At 38.1% G+C, this 12085-nt stretch overlaps 1 protein-coding gene across 2 annotated transcripts; it reads right to left on the reverse strand.

Moving 5' to 3' along the window:
• On the reverse strand, window positions 1-11762 carry LOC5506272 (scm-like with four MBT domains protein 1). Of its 2 annotated transcripts, none has more exons than XM_032374627.2 (14): window positions 11648-11762; window positions 10551-10690; window positions 10370-10467; window positions 7234-7804; window positions 7053-7144; window positions 6623-6875; window positions 5962-6044; window positions 5444-5681; window positions 4897-4936; window positions 2698-3002; window positions 2316-2533; window positions 2139-2226; window positions 1509-1927; window positions 1-828 (listed from the first exon to the last, which is right to left on the reverse strand). In XM_032374627.2, the coding sequence occupies exons 2-14, from the start codon at window positions 10657-10659 to the stop codon at window positions 700-702; spliced, it is 2643 nt and encodes an 880-aa protein (XP_032230518.2). In that variant the 5' UTR covers window positions 10660-10690; window positions 11648-11762; the 3' UTR covers window positions 1-699. The 2 variants fall into 2 exon arrangements, with proteins under 2 accessions (XP_032230518.2, XP_048584397.1); XM_048728440.1 differs by lacking the exon at window positions 11648-11762 and adding an exon at window positions 11192-11262.
• Window positions 11763-12085: the final 323 nt, after the last annotated feature.

Here is a 12085-nt window from a genome sequence, read left to right on the forward strand (position 1 = left end):
TAAAACAATGATCCTTTTTATTTAAACTCCTTTAAAAAAAGGCCAATTTTGACATCTTTAATGCATTAAAAATAATAGTGTACTTTTAAGCTGGGTTCTCACTAGGACGTAAGCGCAACACGAGTGAGAATCGGTCAAACATAAGCGACAGAAAATCAAGCAGTTGCGTTCTCTTGCGCTTACATTCCAGTAAGAATCAGAAAAAAGCGTAAATTGCGCTTACGTCAAAGTGAGAACCAACCTTTAGAGGTGAGTTACACTTTCAGATTCTATAATTAGGAACTATATCATTTTTATGTGATCCAATGTTATTAAACCTAGTAAAGTGTATTAAAGGAGATAAGGTAACAAAACTTGGCTTATCTCCCAATGGCATTGAAAATAGGATGGAATTGTCTTCCTTTGGTGGGGTTGAAATAAAATCCGATGCCTTACATAACTGGTAACGGTTACGAGTTTTGGATGTACTAGCTTGTAATGCGTAAGCAAGACTGTTTGTAGTCTTCAGCCCCTAGACATTGCCCTAGTGTTATTACACACATGCCCCTGCATGGGGGACTGCAATCAGCTGAAGAAAGGTTGAATAAAATAATTTTTATCTTGAGGAGTCAATATACAGAGTGACACTGCACAAAGATGGGAAAAGCACAGGCTACCCATGCCCTGTAACGGTCATGGAGTTTTCATTAGGTTGAGTATTCATGATTTGGGTCTTTTACGAAGGATTTGAACATCGTCTTGTAGTTTGAGAGCTGGCCCTAGGGTGACCCCAAGCACCTTGTGGATTTCCTCCAGAGAGAGAAGCATTAGGGCCTTGCCGTCCACTTCCTGACGAAACACAAGAAATAAGCAACTTAGTATGCATGGATATATATTCTGTTCTTTCCCTACCACCACCCAATCACTCCAAATGTTGTACTAACAGCAGTAAGCTATTTTACAATTGAGGCACACATCAAAACAACAACAACAAAGGGACAAAATAAAGTATTTTTTCAAGTTAGTAAAAGATACAAGGAATATGAGTAAGCAATTAAAAAAAACATAGGAATAGCTTTACTGTACACTACACTGAGCAGTATTGAAGAGTAATCATAAGGCCATAGACCAACAACATGAGTAACCATAAGGCCATAGACCAACAACATGAGTAAAAAAAAGCAGGGCTGTAAGAATTATGGCCTTTGTTTTACAGCCATAAACACAAATTTATAAGAAAGAGCAAATTGGTATAGTTCTTAGATATGATTGCTGATACAATCACACAACAATAGCACTAGGAAATAATTAGGTTACCTAATCATAAAGCCATATTAAAAAAACATTAATGTACTGCAAGAATTGTGACCACACATCAATTAAATACAAGGAATAAGATCTTCAAAGTTGGACAAATAAACATCAGAGGAATTGCAATCACAGGAATTGCAATCACAGGAATTGCAATCACAGGAATTTATAGACTGACATGTGTGCATTTTCACTTAGACCACAAACATGGCACAAACCTGTTCTCTGAAGACATCAGCGAACTTCCTACAGTCCCTGGACTCTATGAACGACACCACTTCACCCACTGTCCAGGATGAGACATGTTTACTTCCTGGCAGCTTCCCGACCACCAAGTCTTCCTGGTCGGCATCATCTACTGCTGGGGTGACAGTTGGAGTTGTGCTAGCAATTTCAGTCACTGGTAGTACTGTCCTGGGCCTCCCTACTCCTTTGTGTGTGTTAACATTTGGTGTGCTTGCTGCGATTGTGCGCGGCGAAGATATTGGCTGCATACTTGGATTTTGGGGTGTCATTGGAGTCTGGTTAGCTATAGGAATTTGAGGTCTTACTAGCAGATTCGGCTGAGCGCTTAGATTTTGTGATGTTATTATAACCAATGTATTTTGAGGGGCTTTAGGTGCTATTGGAATCAGGCCTGCAAAAAGCAAAACACAATTAACACAGTTAAAAGTAAACAGGGCAGCATGTTTAATACATATATTGCATATTTTCTATTATTTGAATAAATATATTTGGCAAAAAATATAGCTATGGCTGTCCTTATGAGAAGCATTATTACATTATTGTGTTATTGAAAATCTCAGCAAATTACACAATGTTTTTTTATGTTAACAATTAGCTCTTACCAGACGGAGAGATATCACATCTTTTACACAATGCCACTTTGCTGAGACTGAAGACATTTTGACACACCAGCAATTTGGTGGTCAATGTCTGAATAGAAAAATATTCACATTATCAAATCATAACCATTAACGGTACAATGATTTTATTGGATGAAGTCAAGCACAATATACACTGACCTTTAAAATAGATGCAAATGTTTTCTTTTCTTTTTCTGCTGCAAGCATTTTCAGGACCTTTTTGGATGAGTGGGAGCTGACCACAATGTGTTCCACTAATTTTCGGAGGGCGAGGTTAGCACTTTCTGGGCCGATGACTGGGGGCAACTTGGCAAGTTTTTTCTTATCCAGATATGGGCCACAAGAACATGTGCTTTTAACATATAAACAGATCTTGCCTGAAAAAAAAAAAAGAAACATGAAGTCAATTTTGTTAGTTTTTGTAAGTAGAGGTTCGAGGATTTCTAGCTAAAATAAATACAAAATATGTCTCACATGTAAAGCCTTATGTTGCCAGGAACAAAACCAGTTTGTTAATTGCATACAAATCCTCCAGTCTTACCGTCAGTTTCAGCTTCATTTTCCCCAGAGTGATCATCGGTCAAGTCGATTGTGTCTGCAACCTTAACACGAGAAGGCCCAGACGTAGAGTTTGCAGACTGTCCTACGTTAGGTGATGGAGATGGGGTACTAACAGCTGCTGTGCTGGTGGGTACTTCGGGTGCTTCTGTTTTTAGCAGAGTATTGACGGGTGAGTTCTTGTGAGAATCAGAAAGAGGGCTTCTGCTTGTTGGAGAGGGTGTGTCTGGTACAGGTTGGGAAGATTGGACGGGTGGGGTAGCTTTGGCCAGGCGCCGCTTTGTAGCTCTAATAATATAGAAAAACAAAAATGACATAATTTTACATTTACAATACTATACAGATATTTAGGCCCTATACAAAAATTTAGGCCCTAATACTCAGCAAAATTACAGATTTTAGCTAGTGACTCTTGTTCTTTTTAAAATCTTTTGCATGTAATCCCTTTTTCAATTTTAAGTTTTGTTTTGATTACCTGCAGAAACTCCATAACTTCAAGATGCTTTTGTTCCATTTTCTGTTTAAAAATATAAACTTTACCTAACAAAAGATAGTAATTGAGCCCATTAAATTTCTTATTTCCTTGACTGAAACCATATAAAATAATAATTTTCTTTGGTTTCCCTATTCCATTTAATTATAATTTGGTTCCAGAAGCATCTTGAAGTTGGGCAACTAACTAGTAAATGGCAATGACAATAATAACACCAAACAAATACAAGTTGATCCTAAGATCTCCACTGCTCGCCCACAAAGGGAAATAAAACATTCAAGGAGGTTGGGGAGGGGTCTTTCATGGCAAATTTGCAAGTAGTAAGTGGGAATTCAGGGGGTGTTTTAAGAAAATCCCCTCCATTGGCAGCATGGAATCGCATTTTTGGAAAGAAGTAACTAATGATGCAAAATGAAAGCTCATAAGATCTAAATCAAATAACACAGCAATGTGTTATGTTATATGGTTAACATATCAAATCATGGTCGCTGAAAACCTTAGAGACAATATGAGCCTCATACAGTACATAAAAAACTTTCTAAAGTTAAGGTTACTCAAAGAAATTCCAAGCTAGCCCAAGCGCGTCTAGGTCAAAAAAGGAGTGAATTCCATGCCGTGGCATTAGCATTTATCAGTGAAGATGGCTTTGGAGCAATGCCTAAACTCAATTATATAGAGAAAGAATAGACATTTCGCTCTGCCATCTCGACTGAACCAAGTAATAGCAAGGTGGTATATGTCTTTGACTGATTGAGGGCCAAGTAGGTAAGTGTTTACCCTTCCCTATCTTCATATTAGGCGAAGGTTATGGGCAAGTCTGGAAATGTAAAAATACTCTGGTTTGCTTTTTACTACAGACGATCAACCTGAGGCTTCACATATTATAGGTTCTTGGATGACGTTTAGTCTAAAGTTCATGTTCGGGTCTTTTGTAGAAAATTCTAAAGACATTTGTATTTATTTAATTAATTGCAAGATATTTTTACTCTGCAATTAAAGAAAGCTATGAAATGCAGAAATGTGTTTTACGTTTTCACTCTTGTTTTTAGGAAATGTCCACCAAGTGTGATGAAGAAGATTGACAAAGTAACATGCAAAAATACCTGCACGAAGGTAGGAGGCCTTAGAAGCACTGATCGGGAGTTTACTTTCATTGCAATATTGTTAAAAATACCAAGACTATGAAAAATCGAATAAGTCACAGCTATTACAGAAGGATAGGTTGTTATGTGTTCCATGTATAGTATCTCAAACGTGTGCATTGCGCGAGTAACAGCAAAAAAGGCAGCTTGGCCTGGATGTGCTTGGGCTAGCTTGGAATTTCTTTCCAGTTACCTAGAAATAAAACATTATGTTGGTGCCTTCATTGAGTTTTGAAAATGGAGGCATTTGTTCTTCACTGATCTGCATGCGACTTCCCCAAACAAATGTAGAGGTTAAAAAAAAAAAATGATGGTGCTGGCAAAATGTTTTCTTTTTCATAAAAATATTTTTACATTAAATGAAAGACAAAAAATACCTGTGGCGTCATACATGAAAGTACACCAATTGAACTTATCATAGCACCTGTACTAACACAATTATTTTATAATTTCCAAACCTGGATTAAAATGAGGCAACAAGGATTACCTCACCTTGACTTTTTTGGTGCAACCTTATTGAAAACAAGTGTATAGGAAAAATATCTACCTGAGAGATCGGAGTCTTGTCATTTGCAAATTCTCTTTTTCTGTTTAAAAAGCAAAGAAATGAGTATGCTATAAAAAGAGTGGAGTATTATGACAACTTTCATTCAAAGTACATTGTTTCCAAAAAAGCTTAGATCTTTCACAATAGGTCCAAGCAAAGAACTCATACAGTAAGTAGCATATTGCTTTTCCCTCACTCTTTGGTCCGTTCATCTGAATAGCATGTGCAAATAATTAACATGCCTGTGTCAGGCATAGGCAAAGGATAGATGCAAGAGAGACCCAGACATGCATGCTTTAAAACCTATTAGTAATAATAATAATATCTGCATTTATATAGCGCCTCATCAATAATTGCCCTAGGCACTTTACAATTATATATCAATTAAATAAACATTACACAATTAAAAATTAAAAATCACCCTGAAAATACATTGTGTCCAATAGGAAATGTTACATTTATAAAAATCGATATTATAGTTAAAAAAAAGTTTATTATTGAAAAAAGTATTAGTTAACACAATTTATCATGAAATAAAAGGTCTTACTTTTTGCCTGAGGCGTCAGCAGAGGGTGGCCCTGCATGCCACACCAACCGACAGGAAACAAATCACAGGACTCCACATCATAAATATGCTCCACCACATCACTAGTGTACGCATCCAGCTGAATCCACATGGTGCGACCCATGATCTGCTTGACTGTCGCTGCACTGATGACATCTCGTTCAATTTGATTAACAGCCTCCAGCTTGTATCCAGCCTCAAACCCATGGTTGGGGACAGTCTGACAGAAAGCAATCAATTCTAAATGACATTGAGATGTACAATTGAGATTGTACAGACCAAGTCAGCTATGACTGTAAAGAGGGGAGATGCAGCAATTCTAGAGGCTAATATAAAGGGGGAGGGGGGTAGAGGGCCCAATTTATTGTTGTTGTTCTCTGGAGGGTTAGTGTTAGGGGTTGGGAAATTTAAGCCAAAAATATTGGGGAGCAGGGGGGGGGGTGTGGCCTTCTTGGCCTCCCCCTGGATCAACCCATGGTAACTGTGTATGTATGCTTTACCTGGTCAAACAGAGAAGCAACGGCAGGTTCCTGTCTGCTTGAGATCAAGTAAGCGTCCCAATGGAACGGCTTGGTTTGGTAGCCTAAAAACAGATAAAAACAGTGTAAGCAGCCTTTCATCAGTTTCAACAAAACAGACAAACAAACTAAGTAACTACTTATACATTGTTTATTTTGATGTGTCTATACAGAATCAATAATGATCTGGCTGAGTTTTGATATAATAAAATTTTAATGACATTAAACAGTTTGGACCATGTAAAATGACTGTATAAAATATCTAATTAAGTAGGTGAACTATTGAGAACTTTTAAGATCTATCCTCTTATGAGAATGCTTTAAAATAACTTTGATAATGAAAATCAAAACAGGGGTTTGGAAAGGTGTCTGTGGGATTAGTATTTGAGTTTCTATTATGTACTCAAAAGTTGTTGATAATCACCAAAAAATAGTGATACTCAACAATCTTTTGACATGAAAATGAATAATGCTTGTGAACAATTTCAAAGTTGTGCAACTTTTTTGAACAAAAACACATGTATATCATGCCCACACTGACAGAAAATTTGCAGTTTTGACTTATTAGGGTGACCAGATATAATGACAATGGTGGCAAAGGGGAAGGGCTAGATGCAAAACTTTACATAGTACAGTACTGTACCTGCTGGAGGCACAACAGAGACTTTATTTTTCTCGCACCATCTGCATGGGAAAATATTCCTTGACTTAGCGTGACACCAGAAAGAGATCTTACGTGCTTCTGGTACGACAAAGTCGTCTATGGTCACCACAAAGTAATGCTCATTCACAACCCTACTGACAGTAGCCACACAGATTGAGGATGGGTCAGTGGGATTCACTGCCTCAAGCTTCATGCCTGACTTGAAGCCATGAATAGGGGGAAGCTGGTCATTCTAGAAAAGAAAAAAAAGAGAATCTAGCTTGGACAGTAACCCCATAAGACTCTCTTCTCTATACATATCATTACATATATAAATCCCCTTCAAATGAGTCAAATAATCCAGAGCTATTTATAAAAACTAGAAGAAAGAAACTGCTCTGTCTTCAGATTTATGTCTGGTACAACATACCTTTTTCAATGAGGTGGATCCATTGTTGCTTGTTGTTGAAAGTCTATTGAGGTCGTCAATAATAGCAGACATGTCAACCCTGTTGGTCAAACCTGTAGTAAACATAACCAAAAGTCTAAACTGTAAAAGTCTGAAATTGTTGTAAAAGTTTTGCTGAGCAAACTTTCTGAAGTGCTTGTACCTTTAGGAGCTTGTAGCGTCAAGCCATATCTTTTCCCCCATCCAAGCTTATGGACATTGTCAGATAGATAATACACCCACACGTCATGCTCCTCACTTTCAGCTCCAGCATATCTCAGCTTAAGTCGCAAGCCGAACCTCTCCACGACACTTGCTACCCAGTAACATAGTGGATCATCATAATCCTGGAGTTCAAGCATTGTACCTATGGGCACTCCACTAGATTCACCAGCCTCTTGCTGCTTAAATAAAGATTCTGGTGCAGCAACTGCATCCTTCAGATTATCCATTAAAAACTGTGCCCAGTTTGTATTTTGTTGTCTTAATGCCTGTGGTGGAATTAATATGGTATTTGTTTTAGCACACCATCCAATGGGTTGTACATCAGGAGTACTGGCATCACACCAGAAGTCTTCGCTGCGATCATTTCCATAACCATCAAACCTGAGAAGTAGAAGTGGACCAGAGACCATAATGATGGTTGCCACCCAGTATGTACCAGAGTTGCTTTTGTAATCTTTTGCTTCCACTTTCATCCCTCTCCTAAATCCAGAGGTTGGATTCTCCTTCACCTAAATTAAACAAAAGTTAAATAGATTTCAAAAATTCATATAAGCAGAACCACAGCAAAAGTAACAATAGATATCTCAAACACTAGTCCAGAAATGGCCTGGCTTTCAAAAGTGCTAGTTTATCATTAAATCAAGAATAACACTAAATTACAAAACATAATGAATCACTAATAAAAAAATTGGTATCTAAAAGAACTTTCAAACAGGATCTATTTTAAACACTACTCCATTTAAATATGTACTTCTCCACTTAAAACTGTACTTTTGAAATCCAGACCACAGGATCAGGATATCTCGAGTCTAAGCCAATCAGATTAGAGCAGTTCGCTAGAGCCGTGAAGCGGTGTCAATGACTGAGCGAATTATAGCTCTGCGTGAAAAGGTCATATTTTTCTTTCAAACAAACTGTGTAGCCAATTTTCGTAGTTTTCACTTTGTCAACAATCTATCAAAGGCTGCAGTCGGATATGCATACTGGAAGAGAGAAATATTCTACTGATAATTTCTAGCTTAGCAGACTGGCTAAGCTTTCGAAATTCACTTGCACATAAAATCATGCTGAGCTTTGCTTTCGGTCAAATGCTACCTAATCAGACTCGAACATCCGACTTAATAACCGGGATATCTGACACTAGAGCCTGCAAATTACACTTCTGGCGCGTGACTCCCAAATTAAGAAAAATCTAAAGGACTCTATTCCGTATTCCGTGTCCGATCACGAAGTTTTAGTCCCTGTAAATCTAGGTTGCGCTTCGTTTCTTTTTGCATATAACGTTACGTAATCTTCCCCACTAGCAGAGGCCTCTTTTCTCTGTATTTCGAAATACAGAGAAAAGAGGCCTCTGCTAGCAGGGGATACGTAATCAAACTAACATGTAAATTACCTTTCTGATATTTATTACCTTTCTGATATTTGAGACGGTCTCAAATCATTTAGATCTACTAGTTTGATTTTCTTTCTGCCTATAATTCCATGTAATCAGACAGAAACATGTATAGTCTAAATATCCGAATAATTGAGCAGAGCTGTGTTGTACGCACTAGCAGGAACATTCGAACTAAATCGGGATATCCCGACTTTGCATTTGCTTCTCTAGGACGGGCTAATTGAGCAAGGCTGTTCTGTATGCACTAGCAGGAACATTCAAACTAACTCGGGATACCCCAACTTCGCATGCGCTTTTCTAGGATGGGTTAATTGCGCAGAGCTGTGTTGTACGCACTTACAGGAATATTCAAACTAACTCGCAATATCCAGACTTCGCGTGTGCTTCTCTAGGGCAGGTTTCGAACAGATTACTTGAGCAGAGCTGTGTTGTACGCACTAGCAGGAACATTCGAACTAACTCGGGATATCCCAACTTCGCTTGTTTCTCTAGATTGGGTTAATTCCGCAGAGCTCTGAATACACTAGTTAAAACATTCAAACTAACTCGGGATATCCCGACTTCGCAAGTGCTTTTCTAGGACAGGTTAATTGAGCAGAGCTGTGTTGTACACACTAGCAGGAACATTCGAACTAACTCGGGATATCCCGATTATGCGTGATACGTTTTTTTAGTCTGATTATATTGCATTTGGCAGTAAGCAAAGTGTAGCCTGGTTTTACTAAACAAGTAAGTGAATTTCGAAAGCTTCAAATTGGGCGAAAAGGGTCTAGTTGCTCATAAGACCCTATAGACAGTGATCCGAGAAACAAGTATTTGTGCTTCAGAAGTCAGAGAGTGTGTTACGTGTATTTTGAGAACATTTAAACTTTTTCGGATTGTTTGAGCGCACACGAATGCACCACGGGACGCCAACAATCAAATGGCTTTTCGGAATATCGCCTTTGTTTCACGTAGGAGTTCGTTTGAAGTCTGTGCAATACTAGCAGTGTTTGTGACATTGACCTTTCCGGTCCGCTGAGCATGACGTTATCAGTAGTTTATTTCTTAGTTTTAGTATGCATGAATATCCTAAAATTTCCTTTGTATAACTTGTTACCAAAGTAAAAAGTATGATAAATTGACTAACACAGTTTTTTGGAGGAAAAAATTACACCTTCTCGTGCAGCGCCATAAGGTGTAGAATTTATCTTGTTTTTCAAGTACATGTAATCACACTTTTTTGGAGGAAAAAATTCCACCTTCTCGTGCAGCGCCATAAGGTGTAGAATTTATCTTGTTTTTCAAGTACATGTAATGACAGATGATACCCAGCACACTGATAACGATACCCGGTATGATTGGCTCGTTGTCTGGATATCCTGACCCCCCAAAATAGCAACTCCATGACACCTCATATGATTGGCTTATTCCCCATATATCCCGAGTCCAGAAAAGATGATTAAACTGCTCTAATCTGATTGGCTTAGACTCGAGATATCCTGACCCTGTGGTCTGGATTTTAAAAGTACAGTTTTAAATGGAGAAGTGTTTTTTAGAGATTTAAACCTTAGTTATTTAGTCTAACTAGATATTCATTGAATGCTGTCAGCTATCAGAAACTTTTTTTGCATGTTCAAAATAACTGAAGACCAAATAATCAGCCAAATAATGTCTGTTTCACCAGAACCACACTCACATGCTTGAAGGCTGACTTGGGTACTGACTTTGCCCTGCATTTCTTTAAGTAGTCTTCCCAAATAAACAGGTCATTTTCTTCATCATCATCATCAGATCCTAGTAAATCTCAAGTTTAGTCTACAATGTCAGATAACAGAGCATGAGTTATTTAGTGAAATAGCAGATCTAGGTCAAAGCACCTTTCTGTTTCTTATGCCTTTTTTTTGCTTTGTTGAGTATTTCATCTAATGTCTGGCGCTTTCTTTTTTCCCATGCCTTGGCTTCTTTCTCCATGTCTATGTTTGACATTCCGCTACATCTCAGATTCCTTTTATCATAACTGCCAATGAGAGAATGCAAATATATTTTACCAACATTCTGTATTTTGTACTTGTACCCATCACCCACTAATCTGTATCATAGACAGAAAAGCTATAGAAAAAAAACAATGTTATCTGTATGTGTAAAGAAACAGGGGGGATACATCAAAACAGGGCAGTTACACAATTATTATTGCTTCGTCTAACATTTACAAAAAAATGTTATTCTAATCCTGAGTACATTTTTTACCCACCTAAAGTTCCCATTAAGTTCTTTATGCCCAAAAAATTACAGAAGCAGCCCCTTCCACAAAAAAACACTTTGCACCTCTCGCCTCCCCTCCCTTGATGCCTGAATTGCTCTACTTGTGGTTACTCAGAAATGCAATAAATCGACACAAGGTTTAACTTTCAAGTGAGGCATAAAACATAAAAATTCGAACCAGAGTTTAATCATATATCTCCTTCTATGCAGACCACCTAGTTTTCCTACAGACTGTCTGCAGTTTTTCTGGTTATACCATTTGGTTGACTTATCTTTAGCTCAACATTGACATCTCAGAGGTTCAAACACCACTACCAATTAATAGCGGAATACCGCATCTTCTTGCTTCTCAATATGGGGTTGGAGCATTCATGTATTGCAATTTAGTCATCGAGGGTGAAAAAGACACAATCAGTTCAGGTCTATAGAGAAATTCTTGAACAAAGCCAGAAGAAGTGAAACTTTTACAAACGGGGGCGACCTCAGCAAATTGGACATATAAACAAAGGAAAATCTTCAATGAAAATGAAAGTTGAGTTGAAGTTGAGAGATGAATTGAAAACATGCATAGCCATGTGATTATTCCGATTCATCCGTAAACATTTCAAATCTACATAATTAGTGAGCAAACGCGATTGCCAACGAGCAAAGTCCGATTTAGACACCTGAGCTTGATATAAATATATACAGTACTTAGAGCTACGTTACTCACGGTTGAATGGAGAGAAACTTGGCGGATGTAACAAAAACAATCCTACAACTCTATAGCGGCCATCAAAACCCCGCGGTACATACGCGCAAAGCATGCTGGTAGGTGCTTCGCCAAAAGACTCCCGGATGTGGGGTGGTAAAATCACAGGCCTCCCAGGCTCTGAGTGAGTACGGGTGAAAGGCTGGATTATGGGCTTCCTGTGGTGAGCTTTTCATATGTGTTCAAAATATCGCTTCTAAACTGTAATTTTTTAACTTTCAAATGTTGAAATATCTCAATAAAGGTGCTTAGATACTTAATGAACATCTGTGAATGATTATTTTCGAGTTCAGGGTCGTTTAAGTGTGATTTGCGAACGCTAGATTTCGGTGTCCTACTTCACTCTGTAGGACACCCACGAAATCTAGCTTTCGCACCCTAAACTCGAAAATAATCACT

The sequence above is a fragment of the Nematostella vectensis genome, chromosome 1 (genome assembly GCF_932526225.1).
Source record: "Nematostella vectensis chromosome 1, jaNemVect1.1, whole genome shotgun sequence".
Taxonomy (NCBI): domain Eukaryota; kingdom Metazoa; phylum Cnidaria; class Anthozoa; order Actiniaria; family Edwardsiidae; genus Nematostella; species Nematostella vectensis.

Bases quoted from the DNA above. Each gene is read 5' to 3' on its own strand.
- LOC5506272 (XM_032374627.2), bottom strand. From the start codon at position 10,659: ATGTCAAACATAGACATGGAGAAAGAAGCCAAGGCATGGGAAAAAAGA. The intron at 1,928-2,138 runs GTAAGAGCTAAT...TGCTTTTTGCAG, and splicing joins ATGTGATATCTCTCCGTCTG to GCCTGATTCCAATAGCACCT. The intron at 829-1,508 runs GTTTGTGCCATG...GTGTTTCGTCAG, and splicing joins CTGATGTCTTCAGAGAACAG to GAAGTGGACGGCAAGGCCCT.